Source organism: Triturus cristatus, chromosome 3_1 (genome assembly GCF_964204655.1).
Source record: "Triturus cristatus chromosome 3_1, aTriCri1.1, whole genome shotgun sequence".
Taxonomy (NCBI): domain Eukaryota; kingdom Metazoa; phylum Chordata; class Amphibia; order Caudata; family Salamandridae; genus Triturus; species Triturus cristatus.
Window position 1 is genome coordinate 570603074 of NC_140583.1, and position 25872 is coordinate 570628945.

General features: G+C 43.8%; 1 protein-coding gene across 2 annotated transcripts in view; it reads left to right on the forward strand.

Annotated features, from left to right (window-relative positions):
- ST8SIA2 (ST8 alpha-N-acetyl-neuraminide alpha-2,8-sialyltransferase 2) overlaps nucleotides 1–25872 on the forward strand; it is a 359568-nt gene that overhangs the window by 261643 nt on the left and 72053 nt on the right. For both annotated transcript variants that reach the window (XM_085644491.1, XM_085644492.1), the window contains exon 5: nucleotides 12351–12644. In XM_085644491.1, the coding sequence (XP_085500617.1) occupies nucleotides 12351–12644 (294 nt within the window). The remainder of the gene's footprint in view (nucleotides 1–12350; nucleotides 12645–25872) is intronic.

Consider the following 25872-nt stretch of genomic DNA (forward strand, 5'->3'; position numbering starts at 1 on the left):
ATAAGGAAGGAACAGCTGCAGTCATGCTTAGCAGAGACATAAGCATTCAATCTACTCTAGCAGTTTGCTTTGCTGTTTTTGAACTGCAGTGCTAGTGTTTAAAACAAAGACAACGCTTTCCGAAGTGAAAGGGTTTTACTCCATAATCATGTGTTATATAAGCAGTAGAAGCCATTTTATAATGAATAAAAAAGAGGGAGAGACAGAAAGAGAGAGAGTGTGAAAATGCAGAAGTGTGTGCGTGGGTGCTAGTGTGTGTGGGTGGTAGTGTGTGTGGGTGTGTTCTCCAGGGGGTTTGTGCGTGTGTTTGTGTGTGTGTGTGTATATGTATTTATATTCCATAGTCAGTGTAGATCAAGTTGCGGAGTTCCAAAGTGGTGAGTCTTGTTAGCATAAATCTATTATGCACGATTTCCATCCTCTTCATCATGAATCGTTTTCCTTCTTAATGCAAAAAAATCTTTGTTTACTGTTTCCCCTTTTCTCCTTCTCCAAATTACATTCTATGCAAGTGCTCTGTTTATCTTTGGAGACATATGCATTATATAGAAACATAAATAACGAATTACCCTTGTATTGAGTAGAGGAACAGTTGGGAATTGGAAGCTAAAATCAGGTATTTTATAAAGTTGGAGTACCTCAGTGAAATATTTGTGAGCGTGTTCATGCAGTCTGCTTTCCTTATGTAGAGATCTCGCATATGCTCTGTCAATGCTGCCATTTCAGAACAGGAGTGATGTGGTAACAACTATATATACACCAAATCAGATGACCAGGTCTCAATGATGGCCCTTTGTGGTTTATTCATTGGTTGGGAACTCCACATCCATCTCCCTGCAGCAATCCAGACAGGCCGAAAGAGATCACCTAGGACAGTGATTTTTAACCTTTTGACTTCTGTGAACCCCCACGTATTCATTACTGAAACCCGGGGACTCCCACTGAATCAGTATTGAAATCCAGGGGCCTCCATTGAGTCATTATTGGAAGGCGGGGACCAAGTGTAAGCATTTTCGATGTTTTGAACCACATAACAACACACACAACATACAGAAACAAATATTCATCAAGCAAACACACAAATGCAGAAATATTTAATTTAATTCACAAACATAACAAAAAATCTAAATTTTAGATTTTAGGTGGAAGGTTGGAGCTTTTATAAATTCAAATGAGCAAACTCATCATCCACACTGTATTCTGGTTGATGCATTTGTACTGCTCCTGCAAATGAATCCTAGCATACTAATTTAATTTTTAGCTTCACACTCACAGAACACTTGAAAATGTTTAATTTAAAATTTTGGTTTTTATCTATTCACACTTTATTAATGTGTTAATAACATTTAATTTTCTAAACAGGACCAGCCCCCCCGCCCCCCGCAATCCCCCCTGAGAACGCTTTGCGGACCTCCAGGGGACCCCAGACTTCAGGTTAAGAAACACTGGCCTAGGTTAAACAGATAATCCAGTTTGATTGGGGTAGTAAGGGAAGCTTCCTCAACAGGAGGCATAGATCGTAGATGGTGTTTTAGTGATGGTATTGTCTTGAGAGCAAAAAGAAGGGTCTTATTTGAATAAGGCTCCTAAAATGAGGATGTATGGCTCTGTAGTTCTCAGGGTTGATTCCCAGTCAAAATGTAATCGTTAATGCAGACAGAACAGCAGGGCCAACAAGACATCCTACATCTTTTATAAATTGTGGCGCACTGGTTTGATTGCTTGCCAAACCGTGGGTCCTGTCATTTGACCGTCATTGGTCACAATGAAGTAACATTTAAACATGGATGCCATGCACTAGAAAGGATATATCTAGTTAAGTCATTCACATAGACATCCTGTTGCAAACCATCGCAAAGTGTGTATGGGAATCTGGAAATATGAATGGAATACAGTCATATGACCTCAAGCTGGCAGGCTTAAAAGCATGGTGCAGTATGAGTATGCTATAATTAAAAGTTCGACATAATAAGCGTGATCTCCACCGGGTGTAAACCTTAATGAACTATACGTCCTTATTAACACTTGAGGCTAAATACTTCATTTCTGTTGCCTGTTTTCTATCCACTCTCTTAAAAAAATCCATGCAAGGTGAAATAAGGGAGCTTAATTTTGCATTCCAATATAAATCCCCGCTTCTTTCCATCATAAAATTGCAGCATAATAATTCCCTCATAAACTTGAAAATTGATAGTTATACGCTCCGCTCGCTCTTTTTTGTCTCTGCCTTGGCATTGTGGCGGCACAGTGGAAAGTGAATACAAGGACTGAATACCTAAGAACAAAAGATCGTAAAAAAATTATATTTTGGTCACCGACTTTGCGACCCCATTTTGGCTAAGACTAACACAGAATTTGGTATGTAGTAACATTTTCTCTTTCAATAGACTTCGAGAAAATGACTTGCAGTTTTAAATTTAAACTATTTTACTAAGTAGATTCACGTTTGTTTAATTTAGGAAAGCTGTGATGTCCTACTTGAATAAATGAATATCGCCCTGATGAATACCTTCATTCAAACCTAACTCTGGTCCACTGCTGAAGGTTGAAACGCGTCGGCTATTATATTTCTGGAAGCCAAGAGTACATACACATGTGAATGACTGCACAGATCAGTGCTAAATCTGGACTTGAGTGAACAAGTCTAGTTCCTGAGGTTTCGATTAGTACTCTGTCTTCCTTTAGGACCTGAAAAACTTTACTGCAAGCGAGGAAAAAGTCAGATTTGGTTGGGCTGAATGGGGCCCCCCTGAAGGATTGGGGTACGCATGTGCCGCAGGGGCCTCTGTTACGCCCCTGCACATTCTAATCCAACATCGCTTGAAATGTTTAAACACACTACACATAGCCATGGAACTTGGAAATGAAGCATGGACCATTAGACCCACTCGGCATACTCCAAACAGTGCTGCAATGTCACGCTGTGCAGTCGGTGAGCCTAAAAAACACACACAACTACAACACAACATAATGTGTGCTTCAAATTAATTTCACATGAAACTAGAATGCTGCATCTTTGATAGAATAATTCAGGTAAAATTGCCTGTGCTGCTTCCAATTTTCAGATGTGGGTTAGCATGTTTCTCCAAGCTTCTCTCACTGACATGATGAAAAAGATCAATCTGGACTCCATCAACGAGTTTTCATCTTCCTCTGAACTGGTTGAAAGCTTTTTTAACTTCCTGTAAATGTACTGAATGGTGTAAGCCATCCCTGGTAAAGTTTAATACAACACCCTCCAGCCTGCTCAAACTGGGTCAAAGGTAGCCATCCATTTTGTTGCATCGGACTGGAATATAACTCACATCCGTCAGCAGCTTCATTTTCTAGCGTTCACAGACTTTGAGTTGTGATGGGATGCAGCGTGATGTGAGTGTGATCATGGTGCTTAGGAACCTTCAGCAATTATGTTCCCCGTGACTACACCAGGCCAGGGACATCAAAAGTGTCTTTTGTCCCTGAGAAAGACTTTCTTCAAGAAGCACCCACAACTACCATTGGTCTCTATAGAGGGAATGAACCTCAGGCGGTGTGTTTGCTTCTAAGCAGTGCAATGAGGACCACAATGGAGACTTTATTGTCATTGCACAACATAGAACAGTAAGCAATAGAATGCAAAAATAACGTGTTTCTGCTTTGATGGACTCCTGCAAGGCTCCACATGCCTCCAATCCATACTTTCAAGATTGAAGCCATTTATTTTCACAGACTTTTTGGACTCCTAACAGGTACCCTTCATGGAACAAACAAAACAGAGACCCACTATCATATATGTCAAAATGACTAAGGGTTTGCTTTGAGTCCAGTAGAAAGAACTTTTTAAAAGTGTAGAATTGCAGAGGAATGAGGAGTGATGGAAGTCATCTGTGGTGAGGTAGAGTGGATTTTCCTCGACCTATATAGAAATTTCTATGCATAGATTATCTGGGGCCTTATTATACAATGTTCCCTGCAGGTGAAATGGGCGAGCGCTCCCTTTTTTTGTACCCCTGGGGCCCAGTGATATTACAGAGGGGGCCACAGATGTTTGTGCGGCCCCTTCTGTAATACTGATAGCACTGGGACACATGTTGCGCCAGCGCTATCATAAGAGGGAGTTCCCTCATTTGCATGGCGCTGTCACACCATGCAAATGAGGGAATCACCTTGCCCGAGCTGTATTATGGATGCAGGCACAGAGGCAAACATGCCCTTAGAAAGCACACTAAAAATACACCACAAAAAGGTAGTACACTGAAAGTGCACCTCCTAAAGGCAGCCCTCTTGGGGGAGGAAAAAGGCTGCTTCCGATGCTCTGTGGCGGTGTCACAGCATGGAATGAACTTCTGCTGTGCAGAACCTTGAAACAATTATCTGGAAACCTGCTCTCTACGGGGGTTTCCAGTTAATTGTGTGCACACCGTGTGACATCGGCTCCTCACCAGGTGACTGCATGAAGGCAGCTGATATCATGTCAAACATAGTGGGACCATGTGACTTGAAAGGTCTGCAAAGACAAAAGAGGGATAGATTTGGCTTGTGTTCAGCGTTATGTTGTATTTATGGGTAGCCCAAATGCTGTACAGGGAGTGGCATGTGGTAGTTCTGGGCAAATTGCCTCTCGGATGTGCAGGGGAGTGATGAGTATGGAGAACGCTGGTGGAGGCATATTGTATCAGTTCTGGGCAGCATTGTATGATGCACAAGAGGAGTGTGGATGAAGTATCGCATGCTGTGTGATTTCGGATGTCACTTGAGACATTTGAGAAAGGTGACACATGACATCAGTTCCCGTTGGTTTCCTTTGATTGGAAGTTTTTGCCTGGCAGGCGTCTCTGCACTGGGAGTTTTTGTGGGAGGCTACAAACAGACCTGGACCTGAGAGTAAAAGTGCATTGAAAATTATGCAAAGACATTTCAGAGATAGGGGTCTTATTGTGAGCTCAGCCATGTGGTCAGAACTGCAGGCGGGTGGTGCACATGCAAATTTAGAATTTGGACACGTGTCTACCTTGCTGATAGAGGCAATCTCATTTGCCTCTGAGAAGAGGGTTGAGCTTTCTGGGCGCTTATGCTTGTCGAGCGCGTGCGGCATTTATGATTATGTCTCAAGGGGAGGGATTGGCCCTTTGTTTGCATTGAGCATTTCAAGCTTAAGTCAGAATCTATACCATCTCGGCAGCAGAGGAAGCATGGTACTGTTTGCGTCATTGAAATAAATCTTACTTATGCAGCTACTGCAGACTTCGTAGTTTCTTTACTTGTGTTCTGCAGTTAAGAAAGAGGAAGGAACGGTTTTGTGTGACTTAAAAATTCTATTCACTTCGATTTCATGAAATATAATGCTGCTGGGACTTTGAGTGGTGTGTGGTGTTTTCCTGCGCAGCACGTGAGCATGGGTTGCTCTTCTGTATCAGCATGTTAATGTGCCTTGTGCGTGCAAGTAATTAGCAGAGGCTTAGTGATCTTTAGAAATCTCAAGGACTGATTTAGAGTGTAGTGGAAGGGTTACTCTGTCACGAACATGAGGGATAGCCCGTGCTGCTTATAAGCCCGTTATATCCTATGGCACTTGTAATAAAGCGGACTGAATATCTGTCATGTTTGTGATGGTGTAACCTGTCCGCCCAACTCTAAATCAGGCCCCGAGATACTTACGTCTATCTCATCTGCATCAATGATTGAGTCCATGGACAAAGTAATGTTTCTTGTTACTCATTATATGACATTTACAACTCTGAAGCGCAAATGCAAATAAAAGTAAGAAACACCTGTGAAAAAAACGTGTTTTCATTTGTATTGTACATAGTGTGAGAGCGCTTGTGTGGATGCATGCATGTTGTGCATGTTGTGTTTCACAAGATACCATCGTTTACAATTAATTGTCTCTAGGACAGTGAATGGTGTATCTGCAGAGAATGAGAGTTTATTTTGTAATTTGCACAGTTTCTGGGTTTCCTGCAACATGTGAGTTCCTTCAAAAGTCTGGGGTTAGCCAGGACATTTTGATACTGCTAAAATTATATATACTTATTTATAAGGGCTTTCAGCCAGCCCTCTTCATCCACTGTGCCATTCACATTTTTCTTCCATTTAACATACTACAGTATACTGAATGGGTATTTTTTAGGTCTTGCCTGACCCAGCGCATGCGCTGGTCTGGCGAGACTTATTGAGAGGGCTCCAAAAAAATGCTATCAGGCCAGCCTAGAGCTACAGTGCATGTGCGCGGGCGCGCGCGCCACTTTTACCTCGATTACTTTCACTTTAGCGGCCGCACGGCCGCTTTGATGTGTGATCATGATCGAGATCACTTTCACTTTCGCGGCCGTACGGCCGCTTTGCATAGCCAATAGGTCTCGCTTTTGGGACCTTATAAGTATTTAGTTATGCAACTGTTGCATAGCTAAACACTTATAAGGTCCCAAAGGCGAGACCTATTGGCTATGCCAATGCTTGTTTTAGCCTACTTCAAGGATTGCCTAACTTCACTGTGAGTGCGTGCATTCTGGCCTTTTACGAGGAGCACATGCAGAAATGAAATAGTTCTCCTGAGTGTTAGTGACTACTGTGGAAGTGCGTGCTTTTTGAGACAAAACATATTTTTGCTTTTAGCCAGTGTTAAAACACTACAGTAAAGATTTGAATAAACCATGACATGACAAAATAATCATTGACAAAATCAAACGTTGCACAGCCTATGACAGATGTATTGGCTTTGTGGTTGGTATGGTTAGTGCCATATGGGCAAAATGTATATATTGCAAAATATTCTGGGAGTTCGGGCCTGATTACAACTTTGGTGGCCTAAAAGCGGGTCACCACGCCAGCGCACCGCTCTCAGACTTGCACTTTTTTACACATCTTCACTGCTTTGGATAAAGACTGGATTGCTTTGTTGGTTGTATTCAGATTACTTGAATAATAGAGGTTCATTGCATACTAGGAATTATCCCCAGAAAGTCCCGAAATGCATTGGGTTTTGTAAAGAACGATGTTGAAAAGTAACATAATAAAGAATATAAGTAATATAGTGTGATGGATTAACACCATACAATTGATGAATCAATATCAATAAACGAAGATTGGATCAATTATCCATGACTATATTGTTTTGATATGTACTTGCTTGCTGTGAACTAGCTTACTCAGTGATAACCGCTCTTACTGTGTGCAAGGTGGGGACCTTTCTCCCTTCCAGGAACGACGCATTCTGGTTTGATATACCCACTTTTGATCAGCAGGCGATACCCACTTGCACCCAAGAAATTGTTCACAAGGATACTAAGGGGCAGATTTACCATAACTGGTGCATATCTGCATATTAGCAGAGCTGCGCCAGTTATTTTGCGTAATGGAAAAATAGCCTTGCTCCACCATGGATGCACCCCATTTACAATGTGGCGCACCATGGCCCAAGGATGGAAAGATGCGTGACGCATCTTCTGACGTAAAGGCAGCGCATTGCTGGAGTCGTGTCGCAAGCAAGCGCAACTCCAGCAATGGTTAGGAATGCCTATTCCTAACATGCTGCGTAACTCCTCATCCCTGCTTCAAACAGGCGTAAGGTTTTGACGCAGTGGCGTCGTAAAAGTGACTCAGTAGAATCTTGTAGATTGCACTGCTTCACTTTTACGAGGCTTTCCTACGTCGGAACGCCCACCTTGCATACATTATACCTGACGCAGGTATAATGTAGCACAGGGCTTTACAACGTGACGCATCTCACTAGATGCATCACGTTGTAAATATGTCACATAGTGGCGCATTGTTTACGACGCCTCTGCGTCACAGAAGTGACGCAACTTTGTCATAAAGATGTCGCAAGGGGCTTTTAAATCTGCCCCTTATTGTTCAACTTCTGTACACCTTTAGGAGTGCGATTGTCTCTCTTGTCGTTCAGTGGATGCATTTTAGTGTCAGGTGAGGTTATAACCACAGTGGTGCTCTTGCCCTGTCTTAGGTCTCTCTACCTGAGCGTGTAATGCAGGAAAGGAAGTAAGAGATATAGCATGTAAGAGGGAGCTATTAGCATAGCCCTCTCCACCGCCTTCCCAAGCTGCAATTACCCTCTTCTGATGAAAGAGATCAGCTGGTACACCCGGCAGATTTACTTTTATATTCTGTTTGGTTTAACATCAATCTGCTCCTTTCCTTTATGTGAATGACTCACACCATTAACCTGCCTGCAATATTCATCTGGTCACTTTATAATAGACTTCTCCAAAGGTGTTTGCCGTTGGCAGAATGAAGGAGTGGGCGCTAGGGATTATGATGAATAATTAAGACTAATGGTGTAAGGAAGTGTTTGAAATATTTCTTTTTGAGGTGAACATCGGGAAGTCTGCTGCTCGGCTGCTTGATCCTTGCAAGCCTAGCCTTCGGTGGTCTCACCTGGAGAGCTGTAATTCCGATGCTCCGACAGCGCAGTAGTTCTGCTGCCTGTGGACAGAAATGAAAGCTCAGAAGAGGAGGGATAGTACCAGTTTCAGAAGACATTGTGCACGCTTCCAATCCGTATTTCTCCTGCAAAATCACATTTTCCAAAGGACACCCATTTAGGGGCGAAATCAAGCCAGCACCTGTCGCAGCTTCTGTTCCTTGCGCGTGACATTTAGCTGGGTTGGAATAGATCCCTGTGAACACGAGCAAAAGGTCCTCGCGCCAGCTGCTGTCGCACAAAACCCACCACATGCCACGCGGCGCCTGCCGTTTTAAAAGTGGCGGGAACCTAGGATTAAAGGAATGGGACTGGAATGCCAGCATGGTATTTGGACCACATGTTCTGCCAAAACCATTTCTGCAGGAAGCTTTTATCTACAGTCTCTTGTAAGAACCTAAGCATAATTCCACTTGGTTCCCCTAAATTGGCATTTTTTTACATACCTACCGTTTGGAGCACTTTACACAAAAATCTTGAGCCCCTCATTCGTTTACTGGCGATTGTAGGAGCAGGAGCAGAAGGCCTGATATGAGAAAGGGATTAACGTGTTATCCTCTCCCTCTGCTTGCAGTCAGAGGACTGGGTACCCAGCTGTGCTCGCTGGCAAGGGAGCGGGCGCGTGCCTGTCACCACCAGCTGCTGTTTCTTACTGATGGCGTTGGACATTAATAGGTGCAAGAAAATTTGTCAAGGCCACATTTTCTTTAATATATTGAAAGTTTGCCAATAACATTGTGCAGCAAAGTGAAAACACGATGCAGCAGCATTAATTCTTGTTAGGAATCCAGTGAATGAACAAATGAAATTCTTTATTTGTTTTTTTACAACCATAAAATATAACACTTAACATTTTTTTTTACAATGTATGTTAACAGACAATTTCACGATAAAAAGCATCATTATGTCTGGATATGTATAAAATGTTCCTACTCATCAATAACCATGTTCACAAATTCACGATAAAGTGCATCATTATGTCTGGATATGTACAAGATTTTCCAACTCATTAGTAACCATATTCACAGGTTCAATGTCCGCTTTTTTTAAGAGTGTGTCAATCAAGGTTAGAAACTTTACCCCTCAACAAATTAAAATATTTGATGATCCCCCCGCCCAGCGGGTAATAGTCTGCCTACAAGTACAAATATTGAGCTCTAAAAGTGTTCTTCGCGCTTCGCTGGCTGTAGGACAGACACACATCACGTGGCATAGGGACTCCTTATGATATTCACATAGTCTACAAGTTGCGTTATGATATTTCCCTTTCCAATTTGGTTGCAAATCCTTGGTTTCGTGTACTCCAAACCGATACAGCATATACTTCTTGTTTAGAAACAATCTGAAGTGAGCTAAATAATCTTGCGGTTTTAGTTTTACATAGGAATTTATCACTGACCAAAAATGTTGTCTTTTTGCCACTATATTTTTGTTGTCTAGGAAAGATAATTTTTTTGCGGAGCCATTGCACACTCTGTTAAACGCCACCCTCTCTATCTTACCATCCCATGCCCCTTGAATGCCCGGTTCCACCAGAGCTATTCTTAGGTGTTCACTCCATGAATACGTTTTTTTTTTTATCAAACTGGGCCCTTATTTCTGTCCAGCATAGATTTGGGACTGTTCCCATGAGGCACAGGGTCAGACTGATATGCATATGGCCATGTCTGAAGTGGGGTGGCGGAGTGAGCTAAAGAATGATGATGGATTAAACCCAGATCAGTTGACTGTGGGTGAGTGCTTGAAATGTTCAACACTCCGTCCATCATCCCCTTTGGTTTTGCTTTGTTTCCTTCCACAGCATTGGCATCTAGGTGTTAGGCTCCAGATGGCTCCCAGCCAAGATGATACTTGAACAAAAGAAGGGCTGGTGGCTTTTTAAATCAGGTCTTTGTTTTGGGCCCAACTGGAAGTGAAAATAACAAATCCCCCTTGAGCTGCATGCTGATACTTTTCACGAACAGAATACAGACAATGTGTGGAGTTGGTTATATGTCCTGTGTCGGAAAATGACAGAAGGACAAATTCAACATATTTCCCTGGTAGGACAAATCCCAGATCCAGACCAGAAAAAGCTGCTAGAAATGGGATCCAGCAGTATTCCCCTACTTTCCAGCACTGGGAGAGAGACAGATGAAAGTGCAAGAGACAATAAATCCAAGTTTTGCTGTATGAGCTGGTAATCAAATACAGTTATAGCATGCAAAGAGGCAGGGTGAGCAAAGCACATCTTGGGAAGTGGGCCCAGCATTTACAAGGATGCATTTTTTGTGTTAGTCTATCGCACACATACAGTTTAGGTTCAAAAGAGAAGTAATCATGGACAATATTTAGGTAAAGACATGCCTTTCTAGTTTCTTGCTGAGTCTCATGTCACTAGCAAGTTCTTTCACCAGAGTTGCTCACTATTTAGTCCTCCTGAGGATTCAGTTCCGTATATTGCAACCTCTGGAGCCTTCTCACCCACCCCTAGAAGCTGCTAATTCCTGGTTCAGTTTGTCCTGGAGCAAGACAAAATGTTATTCCTGAAAGCCTACCTGGGCTTTGGTGATAATGATCTTAAATCTTTTCCTTATATTTTATTTAATAATTTTGTTCTTCACTATGAGTGTTTTATTCTTGATTTTACTTTATCACCAGCTAAACTTTGAAAGGTCCCTCGGAACAAGGAAGCTAAAAAGCATTCTTCAACTGCACTGTTCAATTGGCACAGTAGTCGGTCTAAAGTTTATCTGAGTATGGTATATCCAGCAAATATTTGTCACAGAGACCCCTTTTCCAGTTTTACTTTTGATATTTGGGTTATCTAATTTATGGCCCAAGGATTAGGTATGTACGGATATTCTTCGCCCTCTTTTGAGGCACACCTTGGGTTAGAATATTCCGAGTCACTCAACGTATCAGTGGTGTCACTCCAAAGGATGGGAGTCTGACATCTCATGTCTTCGATACTTCTCTTTGATATCTGTCTGTATGATGATGCTGGTGAAACATTTGAAGATTTTCTTTTTTTATATTAGACTTTGTGTTTAACCTGGAGTTCTACTTAACTTAAAAGTATCATTTGCAATTTTAGTTTCTAGAGCTCCATATAGGCTATTAAAATTATATCAGGGAATGCTACTGTGAAAGCCTGCTAAAAAGAACTCTAGATCAATCACCAACTCCAACCTCTGCGATACAGCACAAAATTGCCATTCGACCTTTTTGACCACTTTGAGGACTACCCCTGCCCCCTACATGACTCCCTCACTCATTTGTGGTTGTTTTAAAATGTTCTCCTTGAGAGGCCATTCAGACCTCCATCTCCCTTCTACTTCTGTCAATCCTGAACTGAATTCTTTGCTCACTTTATTCTAACGTAGTTAGTGAGCTGTGATTTGTTTATAGTTCTTGTCTGGAGATAGCTGAATCATTCTGGGGAGATTCCTTTGGCATCCTTATACCACCTATCAGCTCAGGTATTCAGATCTGACTTCTTACTCTATGTCCAAGGCATGAGGTTATTATGTGTGCGTTGCAGTTGGATTGTAAACCTCAGTGGGTCAAATCTTCATGTGCTCAACTCCTGCAATAGCGTCATCATGGTCCCACCAACCACCCCAATAAATGGTTACAGTGTGACTTGTGGCCCTACTCACTATTGTAATATAAGGTTTGTGGCAGCTGCAGCATGCAAACCAAACCTCAGCCAGTATGTATGGCAGAAGGAACCTTTGGTGCTACATGATCTATCCACCATGTCCAGGATCTTGCATGTAGCACCAGACAAATGTCCTCCTCGTGTCTTCCCCTGTTCTCCAGTTTGTTCTAAAAGTTGTTTCCTGTTCATTCTAGCCTCACCTGCTGCTAGCCAAAAGGTACATGTGAGAGATATTTTAAAAGTAATGATGTGTGCAGTAGAAACTAAACATCAATATTTTCCCTCTAGGTGTAATCTGGCTCCTGTTGAGGAGTATGCTAGTGACGTCGGACTGAAGACAGATCTGGTGACGATGAATCCCTCTGTGGTGCAGCGGGCCTTTGAGGACCTTATCAACGAGACCTGGAGGGAGAAATTTTTGCACCGTCTTCAGGGTTTAAATGGCAGCATTCTGTGGATCCCTGCATTTATGGCCAAAGGTGGAGAAGAGCGGGTAGAGTGGGTGAATGACCTCATAGTCAAACACCACATCAACGTGCACACTGCATACCCATCACTAAGATTACTTCATGCTGTCCGTGGGTAAGAAAAACATCTTTAGATTTTAGATTTTATCCGTAATAGTCTAAAGCAATTAATGCACTTGATGATAAGCAATTAACTTTATTTGTATATGCATAGTATCTCAAGGTTAAAATGAACTAGCAGGGAATGAGTGAGAAGTGAGAGATGGCTGTGTGACTAGCATTGTTATTTGAGGTAAAAGTGTTTTGGTTATAAGTATTGATGAAATGACTTGAGAAAATAAGCTTTTAGCTCTTTCTGGCAAATGGGTGTCAAATTATTGTAGCTAGATGGGAAGTGGTTTGCTAAGAAAGAAATGGCAGCCTTTATATCATATGAACAACAGAACTAAATTGTGCAAAATAATTTATTGTTTAAAGTGTATTACTCTGGGTCTTTTTGCACATATTAGCCGTGTTCTCTAAGAAAAACATGTAAGTATTAATGAATAATATATGACACATACAAAATTTCACCATTTGTCAGTTGTAAAAAATTGGGCTATTGGTTGAAGGAGGTGGAAGCTCCACTCAGGCAACAACCACAATCCTTTTCAGAGTGAACCAAAAAGTCACTAAATTAGCATGTGAACAACCATCTTATTAGCATGGCGCAAACAGTGAGGCTTAGCTCAGAGGCTGTGGGCCCAATTCATAAAGATACGTACGTGTAGTAAAGTTACATGGCGGAGTTTCCACACTAGTGACAGAATCTCCGCTTGGCGCACCGCAGGGGCTGCGTCATGAGGAGATTCTGCCACGAGTTCAAAGTCTCTGCCACAAGAGTGATGACTCCATACTCTTACCTTTACTACACATAGCATCCCTTCGTGAATCTCAAAGGCCCAAAGTATAACGTATTTATGCAGCACACAAACAGTAATATAGTGAAAGCAAAATGCAAGAAAAATCCCAACCAATTTAGAAACATAGAGTACATTTCAATAACTAAATTGATACCAAAGTGGCAAACATCAAATCAGTAGAACTGGAGATATTCAATTTTGAAGTTCTAAGAAAATATATTTTCCTAAAAGCACAAAGCGGCACTTGTGGTCATCTGTTTGTGCAGGAACGGGATAAAGTAACAAGTTCAGGCTGACCGCAATGGAGCGCAGGTCAGATACAGGGTCCAGGTTAGTCCCGCTGAGAGAGTTACCTTGTCAGAGTTTAGCGTGAAGAGTGCCAGTTACGGTTAGAGGCTGCAAGGAGAGGGAGAACATCATGGATGGTTGTCACTTTAGTGCGAAGAGCATACCAGGTGGTGCAGTCTGTCATTACTGTAGGATGAAGAGCTGGGCAGGTATGGCAGACGGTTGCTCCTTGTGCTTCTCATTGGTAGTCACCATGGTCTATCATTGCTGTGGTGTAAAGTGTAGATCTTGCGTTGCCGGTCATAGCTGGCAGTTGCTGTAGCACAAAGAGCATGACTTCACCAGAACTTTGTGTTGGCAGTCTTTGTGGGTAGCAGAGTCTAAGCACAAAGGGGCCATTTGAGGTCATGAAGAGCCCAAACGCCAGGATGTCACAGTTTCTTCTTAGGAGGTGCTCAAACTGATGCTAGCCAAGAGTCCATGACCTAGGGGGGGGCACCTCTTGGGAATCAGTAACTCACTCAAGCAGAGGCCAACAGGGCTCAGGCTGCCTCAATTGCAGAGCCAGTTGCAGCAGGTCAGCTGGGCAGTTGCAGAGAGGCCTTTGGAATTATATCTCTGTAGGGCATAACAGTAGGTCAGCCAACTGACTACTAGAGTCACTCAGGTGTGCCTGAGATGAAGGTAAGCAGGTCTAGTCTTCCTTCTCAGACAGCAAGACAGTCCTCAACCAGTATGGCAATCCTCTCGCAGCAGGGCAGTCCTTCTTCTGTGATGTCCACAAGTGTTCTGATGATGGTCTGAGGGTCCATGATTTATATATGGGGCCAACCTTTGTGTGTGGGGGGAAACCCAGTCCCACCCCTACCTCTGGTTCTGTAAAGTTGCTCCCTTCCCCTATCAAGGCTCCAGGAAGTCTGGGTTGATGAGAAAAAGCTAGTGTTAGGTTTCTTTGTGTGTGCTGGAGGCAAGCCCTTTGAAGTGGATGTGGGGCAGGACATAGGGCACGATTGATCTACTGCTACTCCCCTGGGCCTGATTCATTCTGGCAGTGCCGACTGGTGATAAGGAGAGGGAACCACTCTGTGCTCCTCTTGGGCTGGGGCTCTATGTGTTACCGGCCTTGCGCAGCTCTGCTATGCCCTCCTGCTTGAGTTTGGAGCGTGGTGGGATGCGCCTTGGCCGTGCTGCCTTGTGCTGGTGTTGGATGCCCTCTGCCATTTCTGACCTCAGGATTGATGGGAGCGTCTTGCTTTGAGATGTGACTGCTTCCACCCCCGGATCTGTGTGGCTTCCCTACCCTGATTTTGCCTTCTGGTACACATGGCACCACATGTTTTCACCACTGCCACCGGGCATGACTTCTACAGTGCCAATAATGAAGATTTGGAGGCAAGGTCTTGCAGTAATAGCATCCGCATCGCTGGTATACCAGAATCCACCAATACTGGCCACATGGATGTCTTTGTGGAGCATCATTTGGAGGAACTTTTTGCTAGGCAATTCTTTACTGCTACCATTATAGTCGAGAGAGCCCATTGATCGCTTGTTTCGATTCTGGTTCCTGGAGCGCCACCGCAACACATCATCGTCAAGATTCTTAATTTCAGTAGCGCCCAAGTACTGCAGGGGACCCTTGTCACGAGCCAGACACAGAGCAGTGTTGCAATCTATGGGCCCAATTCACCGAACTAACTTAAGACAAAAATCCTAAACTTACTACCATTTTGGTATTCACAGAAGGCACTTACTCATTTTGGTATTCACAGAAGACACTTACTCACTTCGGTATTCACAGAAGTTAGGAGTCCTAACTTTAGGACTCCTAAATGCCTTCTGTGAATACCGAAAGTCTTAAAATTAGAATTTTTCTCAGTTTAGGAGTCCTAAAGTTAGAACGCCTAACTTTACTACTACTAAACTAAGAAAAATCCTAATTTTAAGGCTTTCGGTATTCACAGAAGGCATTTAGGAGTCCTAAAGTTAGGAGTCCTAACTATATTACTACTAAACTGAGAAAAAATCCTAATTTTAAGACTACAGTCTCCTTCTTCCCAGATTGTAAGCCAATGGAATACTTTACCGTGCAGGACTTTGTGTGGAACTAGAAGGTCAACACTACATTTTTACCACCCCAGCAGATGCTGCATAGTTCTGCAAGAAACACTCACTAAGTGGATATTCCCCTGCCCGTAGCTCAGCAGGGCTCCCACTTCTCTTAGTACACTAGTACCCTGGTGGACTCATCGCTCCTTCAACACACAAGAATGTCTTTTGCGTACATGTTGTTTACTTTAGTGCGTTCATTTTTCCTAAATGTGCCTTTTTTTAGACTCTACTTTATTGTTTATCTTTTCGCATTGATAATTTGCTCAATGACCTATATTGTTTTCATTCATGCTGCTTCTAGGACTTTGCTCCTCTGGGCGCTGTCACCCCTTCGAAGTGTATACCATTTCGTTAAATTCTTGATTTCTTTTAGGGTGTTTTGGGTTCTTCAGTGACTGTTTTTGCTGGAGTTGGTGGGTGGGAGGATTTTCTGTGTTTTCTTGATTGCTGAAGCCACTCCTCTTTTGTGGTACATGCAAAAGTAATTTTGGAACACTTTTTTTTATTGTGATATCCTCAGTTCCTAGATCCATCCATAACACTAGAAATTCGGTGTTACAACTCTCCTGTATGACATTAAATGAGGCTTGAACGATCCCAGGAAGGAAAACAGATTTGTGCTTATGTAGTTCAGCATGGGGTCCAATTGGCCTTCCTTCAGGAAACACACTTATCACCTAGATCAGAATGTACTTATGCCTCCTCCTGGTGCTCTCATCGCTTTTTCTCCCACTCCAGCTCTTTTTCACGGGGGCATGCATTTTGATACATAGTGGTGTTCCCATAAAGGCACTAGGCAGCACTTCTGACCCCGTGGTGTGCTACCACTTGTGCTACCAGTTGGTTTTGGGCAAGTTGATAGGCCACAATGTGCTCCCTGTAAATATACATGCACCTTTCACTGACTCCCCTGATTTTTTCCCTGTCTTCACAGATTAGCCAATTACAATATACTATGTGGTGACCTCAATATTACCTGCCAACCCGAACTTGATTTCACTGGATCCTCTGTGGTCACTAAACCCCTGCTCAAACATTAACAGATCTTATCAATACGTTTCAGGTATCCAATGTATGGCGCAATAAATATCCACGTAAACGTGATTATACTTATTATTTCCGTGCAGCATAATGTGCGGACCCGCATTGACCATTCGTATATGTCCCAGAGTGCACTCCTCTGGCTTAGCACTATTATGACCCGCTATTGGCGTTTCCCCTCCAATGCATTATATGATGCCGTTTTCGCTCGGAAGTCCGGGATGCTATCACAAAATATTTCTCTATTAAAACTGGCACTGGACAGCAATATTTTACCCTATGGGAAGCATTTAAGGTCTATATAAGAGAAATGTGTATTTCAAAACATGCAGGGGTACTCCGTAGCATCCGCAATGATCTTGCTAAGATAGAGGAAAAACTTCCAAATGTGGACTCTCATGGCAGAGCCTTGCCACACACACACCATCTGCACGACAGGTTGAAACTACTGCACGAGTTTCATGATCTTGCCGACCAAGAGGTCGCTTATTTGGGGAAATATGCTAGGGCACTCAGTTAGTGTGAGGGTGAAAACCCTGGATGAATGTTGACTCGCGTACTGCACCCACATACCATGCCATATATGTATCTCATTTACAACAGCTCAATGGCACTGATGGTGGACTTCACACACTATTACATGTCTCTTCACGTGTCGTGATCCTCTAACGACAACAAAGCCTGGGCCGGCTATTTGTCTGAAATTGCTATGGTTTGGCTCGAAGCTGATCATCAACAATTTCTTGATTCCTCCATTACATGTGAGGAAATCTCTCAGGCCATAGATGGGTTGTGTGGATCAAAAGCTTGTATTCTCGTGAGATTTTTATAAAGCACTCAAACCACTAATGGTCCTGCATTTGTTAGAAATGTACATGGAATCTCTTGAGCAGGGTTGCCTCCCTCCCACACTACGAGAAGCTGTCATCACCCTACTGCTTAAACCAAACAAACGATCATATCTTTGTACTTCTTATCGGCCATTGTCTCTTATTAATTAAAAACTCACGGTTTCTACTTCGTACGCTGTATAGCATTCACAAATTAGTGGAATGACATGGATCTCGGCGGGGGCGGTGGCTATAGTCACACTTCATCAAGGTCAACCGCCCATGTCGGTTACCTATTTCGGCCCAGACAGGAGATCCCAGATCTTCGGTTCCCTATTTATTAAGAAGTACACCTTAGCGTGTGTACTCGGACCACTGGTCCTGAAAAAAGCCTAGAAATTTAGCAAAAAGGGCTGCAGCATGTAGACCAACCAACGGATGTTTGAGATCAATTTAATTACATAAAGCATCCACCCTTATTACTTTTAACCTTGCCTAAGGACCCCATTATTAAAGAAGTCTTCTCTCCAGGCTTGGAGGGGGATCCTAGAGACAATTTTAGAAGAAAACACTTCTCACCATCCTGCACGACGAACACCCGCTTCGCTGTAAACAGGCGTCGAAACACACCTGGGATGCATTTGGCGTCCTAAGTGGGAACCTGATAATGAAGCATGCCACCAAGGTTGGTGGGTGAGGGTTCTTCTAAAAAACATAAGAGTTTCCAAATAATACAATTTAGTTTTCATTTTATGAGTACTTTCTGGATGTGGTAGATTCAGTTAGGAGCTGTCCTTTTTAAGTCTCGCCTGAACCAGCGCATGCGATGATCTGGCCGAGACATTTAGTAGCTGCTTTTAAAAGTGCTACCAAAGCGGCCACCAGCTTACTGTCATGCGCATCAGCGCAAGCACTGGTGCGCGCGCATCCCTAGCGTGCTTTAGCCCATCATCGTGATCACTTTCGCTTTCAGAATGATCGCGATCGCAATGACTTTCGCTTTCACAGCCGCGCGGCGTTACTTTTACTGCCGCCTGGCTAATGCTTGTCTAGTTATGTATTTTGTCTCTTATTTTCCACTCTGTGCTCTTTCATTCTCCACCTACCTATCTTACTGCCACCTTCTGTCTCTTTCATTCGATGTCAGTTTCAAGATGCATTTTCTCTCTCTCCTTTCGTGCTCTGTCCTTTGATATTCCTCTCTTTAAACCACTGTTTTGCTCTCTCTCCTTTTCTCCATCCACCCACATTCCTGTCTCTTCACTTACCCTCTACCTCGTTTTCTGTCCTCTGTGTCTCTGTTTTCGCTTCTCATTCGGTTTCCATTTTGTCGCCTTCTGTTTACCCCCCCATGTCTTCCGCATATGCCCCAGTGCTTTGCGACTTTCTTCATTTTGTATTATTAATTCACCTCTTGCGCTCCTACTCTAGGAAGAGATTTTCAATCCACCGTACTTCATTCACAAAGAGCGCACTATCTACTTTTGTAAAATGACCGGGTGTGTGAAGCGTCCTTAGCTCCTAGTGAGTGAATCAATATAATTGTCACTTGACCTCATGCCATGGCTCTTCTGTCCTCTTTTTCCTACTAGTTCCACACACAAAATACATTCATTCACAGGCAGAGTCGCAGACGCTTAAACGTGTGCACGCACTTGCACACACCTCTATGTACAGACATGCACTCGCTCACATGTACATGCACTTGTTTGTACCCTTACGCTTGCACACAATGGCGTTTCCCCAAAGATAACGCACATATATACATATATAAACACAAACACACTCTTTTTTCAATGTTGCACACGCACTCACTGCAATGTACGCTCACTCAAACACACACAGGCAAGAAATACACATTCTTTAACATACACACATGCTTACACCTCTGCCTACTCCTGTTTGCACACGCAGGCACCAACACACAAAATTGCACACATCCTCGCTCTTGTACAGATACACCCATTAATATCCCTTTGACCTTTCACAAACACACACACATTCATGTGTGTTAGTTGCACACCATTTAGCTCGTCATCTTTTTTTCCGCACAGTCGTATTTTAAACATTCCACAAGTTAATTAGTTGTTGTCAAAATCCTTCTCTGCTTCCTACCTCGTCTACTGGCATCTGTAACTAAGATACAATTTTCATTGTGCATCTATATGATCATAAAATAAAATGTATGCCCTAGAGATGCTAGTCGTAATGCACGCATCCGCTCTGGTTGCTCATTCCTTTCCATATACAAATGAGAAATGGCTCAGTCTTGCGCCTCGTAGGGTGAGCCTCGAAGCACCACTCAGGTGTATCGTTATGAATGAATGTGCTCGCGAGCTGGATGGTGATGTTTTTGTTCTCACAAAGCTAGACAAGGAATAACACTACCAATGCCCAGCATTACACACGCAGTGCCATACCTTTTACATCAGGGGTGCCCTCCACACTTCATTTCCAACGTGAGCAGACGCTTGGACATGCAGTTAGAAATAACCAGTCTATTTCTTAAAAGACAAACTCACACAAATGCCCCTCCCCAAACAGCCAGTGTGCCCTCCACTATTTCAGCCAAGAAGTGGGACGTTTGAGTGATTGAATTTGCCTAGTCGCTACAAGTTTGTTGTCTTGGCTCCGTAATTGGTCGGTTCGTCCATTCATTCATACATACATTAATATGTTTCTTCGTTCATTTATTGACTGTGGAGCATCAGCCTTAAAAAACCGACACAGTGATGCTTCCATGAGACCGCACGTGAGTCTCTCATATTTATTCCACCTTGCTAACGAAATCGCACATCTAACCATAGACTAGCAACTTTATTCCAAAACGGAAGCTTACACACAATTATCTCATCAAAGTCAGTTGGACATCCGGCTGCCAGCCCCCATTTCAAAATCACAATCAAAGCGCCAGTACTCCCGGTAGTTTTATCATTTTAGAATTCATGTCTATAACATATTTATCAAAATAAACAACAATGGTGCATATTTAAAACGTAAGCTAACAAAAATCTCACTACCAATAAAAATAAATGGAAACATATGCTCATCTGCAATCTTTGTCTTTATAATTGCATTAAGGGTGCAATAGTTATGTGGCTAATAGAGGTCCCTTTACAACTCCACAGGGACACTTAGTAACAGCCTGTGGTACTGCACCCTTTATTGCTTCTTAGATTTTCTTTAATTACTTATGGTACTGCTGGTATATTTTTGGACAAAGAAAAAAATCTAACAAACATTATATTTGCAATGCCAATAGCTCAAACGTTCCCTAATGTGAGACCTATTGCATTGCATATGATTTGGCATAGCCAATAGGTCTCATCTTTGGGACCTTATAAGTGTTTAGCCATGCAACAGTTGATGGCGTTGCGCCAAGGATATTGTGCTGCATAACTAAATACTTATAAGGTCCCAAAAGCGAGACCTATTGGCTATGCCAATGCTTGTTTGTTTATATACCTAATACCAAACAGACACTTGCTACCACGAACTGGTTATGGTTTAAAATCCTGTGCTACCTGGGTGGGGATATTCTCTATTCTGCATATGTTTCACTTTCAAATAACCCCATGACTCCCACCCACTTTAGAACGTCAGGTGCAGCATTCCCTCCACATGAATGAGTTCGGAGTCTCAGCGAACTTTGTGGGAATGGCGTGCTCAAACCCAAATCCACTCTGAATAAGGGAGGTCACTTGACATTCATGGACAGATTCACATTCCACCGTTTACATAGCACATTGCGTGAGGTGTTACCTGCTTATCTGGCTGAACCCAAAGACTTCCCACCCCTCACACTGGTGATCACCTCACCACCCATTTTTTCCAAATGATACCATACTTCCCTGTAACTGAAGTCTACTAGGGTGGAGAGGGCTAAGAGGGCATGGGAACGTGGCCTGGGTATCTCCATCTCAGATAAGATTTGGTATTATTGTCGCATGCAAACTACACTTATTTCTGGCAACCTCCGGCATAAATTTCTACATTATGAATATCTCCACAGGGCTTACAGTACCTCTCAGGCATTGGCAAAATGTGATCCCTCTTGATCCCACTGCTGTCACAAATGCCAGGCGGATCAGGCAGATTTAATTAATTTATCATGGACCTGCGGTGTGATTGCATCCTACTCCGGGGATATTTATTCCACTTTGACGCTCATGCTTGAACAATCTCTTATTCTCGACCCCCTGATGGCTCTGTTGGGGTATGTTTACCCATCAGCATTAGGATGACACCGTTTTACTGCCAGTGCCTTACTCCTAGCCAAACGGCAGATCTCACTGCACTGGGGTGCTTGCATTCCTCCAACGATGGCAGCCTGGCTGAAAGATCTTTCCTACTGCGATACTAACTCTGAATTGTATGCCTCTATTCAGCCAATTGCTTCCACTCGCAAAGATATCCGGCACCCTCTGCGGGATTACTTGCTGTTTTTGGATCATTCTATAGATGATGGAACGGCAGAATAAATGTGTTTTAATTATTCAGTGCAGTCCTGGGCGCTGCTTTGACTTCCTCTGTGATGCCCAGATATTCTGCGTTATTTTGTTTTCAATTTTTATTTCTCACCTTATCATTTGTTATGCCACAAATGGATTATTGTTTTTTTTTATATTCCGATCTGGCTTCAATGTGTGTACCCTTTGTATAAAATGATAACTAAACTTAAAAAAAGTTTACTTCTAAAATGTTGACTTCTTGTACTGAGAGATCAGTTTACAAGAAATGCAAATACAGGAGTCCTAAAGTACTTTTGGTTGTGCCACAAATGTTTGACGGTTGCCTGTCTGTATAGGATCATTAGAGCTGCTTTTTCATGGATGTTTTTCTTAGTATGCTAAACATGTTGTCTGGATTTTCAGGCATGATTATTAATGTCCCTACACATGAACTAAACTTTTTGCTCCTTTCTGTGGTTTCAGAGGAGCTCTTTTCAATACCATTGGCCCTTATTACCTTGAAGATCTTAAGTGAATCTTAAAACTCGCTTGTAAAATTTCAGTAAGCTTAATCTTTTTCTATATGGCATTAATCCAAAATGCTCATGTTAGCTGTTCTGTAAGGATTCTCAGGACTCTACATCTTGGCATTCAGAAGCAACATAACAACAGTTGTTTACTGACAATAGCAAGTCCAACCCTACACACCATTCACCTCTGTGAGCACTCGTCCCCATGTTTTACTTGGCTGGGTCTTTTCTGCTGCAATTCTGCCTACTGTTATAGCAGCCCATGTCTTCATTTTTTTCTAGTTGTGTTTCCTCTAACACTTGATTCCTCCTTGTTCATGAGCTTTCTGAGGGTGATGTCCTATGTGGCTAGATCCTTTACTGCCATCTTTTCTTCCCTTTCCTTACGAGGAACCTGTTTTCTGCATGACAGGGATTTGAAAAAACCCTGGCTCTCCTGCCTGGTCTGTTTGCTTACTCTGCAATCTCTTGTGCAAGGTGTTTTAGGAGCCTGGACTTTCTTTCACTCCCCTCTGGGTGCAGCTTTCATTCTATGGTAGGAACGAGGTATATGACCCAATGGAAAAATACACCATCCTTTGCAGTTATTTCCCCCATAGTGGCTTCTTCTCATCCTGTTCTCAGTCCTAACCAGGGCCCATACTAAATCATACAGGACCTGTTTGTTACCTTGCTGCCCTCCGTTTGCAATTGGGAGTGCCTCCTCCGTGCTTGAATCATGGCATACATTTGTCTTTCCTGGATTCCTTTAAGCCATTGCTCAATCAAACGAGGTTTTCATATGTTTCTGGGCATCATAAGCATTTTATCTCCAAATTTTGTATGAGTGGTTTCCCTATCTGTGAGGGTTATCTGTTCTCACACATTATTTCTCTCCCACATGCCTCACTACATGTTCCACTGTGCTTTAACATGCTTCTGCCAGTTTTCTGAGTCACTGGGCAAGAGTGGGACTGAGACACTGAAGAAGGTTCAGAAGGCCAGACAGAAGTATCCATCCTGATTCCCTCCTAGTTCTGCCCCAAACATGATATACTTTATGACGCATGGACTCAGTAACATGGCTTTAACATGGGTAGGATTTAAAAACATTGGGACAGGTTGTTAAAGGAGTTCTGAATGTACTGCAGCTGGATAGTCACATAATATTTGGAACTGGGGGGGCGTGGCTTGGAGCGTCAAGATGACTGTTGCACTCTAAGAGTGCTACGGATCCCTCAGTCATCCGCTTCCATCCTCACACCATCAGGAACTTCAACTCCCATTCCATGAACGTGCAGATGCCCACAGACTAGTTTGTTGTGCACTGGGGGAACAAACAACCCTGAGCACCCATGAAAATAATATTTTCCTGGGGTCAGTCTTCCTCATCGTGGTTGTGTCAGCAGAACCAGACCTCCAATGAATTTGGGGCTGAAGCCCACGAGGAAGCCTGGGGTGCCATGCGCAGAAGGCACTTACTCCTGTCACGCTTGTGTCCTGGAACAGAATGTTGTTGCCACTGGGAGCCCTAATTACCCTCCCTTGCACCAACCTCCCAGTTTGCTGGATGCTCTCCTCCCATCCAGCAACGCCCTACGCACCAGGTCCTTAGCCCCACCTGATGAGATCTGGCTATTTAGGACCTGGCATCCAGCCCTCCCTTTGGGCTCTGCTTCCTAAAGACACTGCGGCGCCCCACTGGTGAGTAGCGAAGATCCCATGCCAGTACATATGGCCCTGCAGGAGATACGGAGCCTTGCCCTGCAACTCTTGGCCTTGTCTGGGCCCTATCCTGAGGCCACCCATCCCGATGCCTGCTCCTGGTGCCCCTTTTCCTCCAGTGGTCAGAGCACTTCACTGCTGTGTCCCCCTCCCACTGCCTGGAACGTGGTGCTGACCACTTCCATGTTTTATTGACTTCCTTGGGGGGCACAGGCCCCCCCCATTTCTATTTGCTTCTCCTCATCTTCATCGTTGGCCTTGGGGACAATTTCTTCGGGGGCCTCTGCTGCCTTAGGGGCCTTTATGAATACTCACTGACTCCCCACTCTGATGGTGGTACTGCAATGTCACCTGGTCCCCCTTCTGCTGACCCAGGATGATGACTTAACTTTGAGGACAACAGTGCGTTTCCTGTGGCCCTCGACTCCAGTCATTAGACCTGGGCACTAGAGCTATATTCAGACCTTCATACCCGCCACACCACTGTGTGACTCTGCCTTTCCTATTTGCTTGGTCCCCCGCCGGTGGGGTAGAAGGGCAGAGTTTTGCCACCTATGGCAGGCCAGTGCCTCCCTTTGTGCTGACAGCTGTGATCGGCCTGGTGTGGTCGACTATGGGACATGCAGGATTCTTAGGGGGCACATGCCGGAGGGCGGGAACTAGTGGGGCTCTTTGATGTGAGACCTGATCCACCGGTGCACTCACTCGTCCTCTTTGTATGGACTGTGCCACTTCGGTACCCCTCCACGTTATCTTATCCAAGCACTTGGCCATTTCCCCACAAGGCGGGTGCCTCGTTCTCCCTAATGCTACTCGGTCCAGCCTGTGTTGTACCCTCCTGTTCTTTCCTCTTCTTGATGCAGGCCCTGTGGGATCCATTTCTTGTGCCCCTTGCAGATCCACCGGCTTCTGCTACACTGGTGACAGGTGACTCTGCACTCCAAGGTCAAGAGGAGGTGCATTGTTCCCTGGGTCCAAGCTGCGCATGCTGTCACAGTGTCGTAGCAAGGGGGCTGATCCCTTGTTTGGGAATATCGTGTGACCAGTCTCACCTCTAGACATAAACAAAGACAAGCTCACCCATCCAATGACCTCCCAGACTCACATGGACCAATTCACACCCGGACCTGGGGCTGGCCAGAGGAGAGGCGCTGGCCATGTTCTATCTTGGAATGTTAACGGATTTCTGGATCGAGTGAAGCGTACAGTGAGCTAAGGTGAAGCACAACTCTCAGTCTTCGCCATCTTGCAAAGTGGCATAATAGGGGGTGTACTCACCCCAAGCAAGGGACCGATTGGTCCCTACCTGTAAATACCCCTAAATGTAGTATTTAGGGGCAACCCTGAACCTTGCCTTCTCAGACCAGAGCCGAAAAGAAGAAGCAAGGAGAAGGACAGAACAGCCGTGCGGAGAGAAGAGGAGGACACCAACTGGCATGGCCCCAGTCCTACTTGCCTGTCCCGACCTCAGACTCCGCCAATAGAACC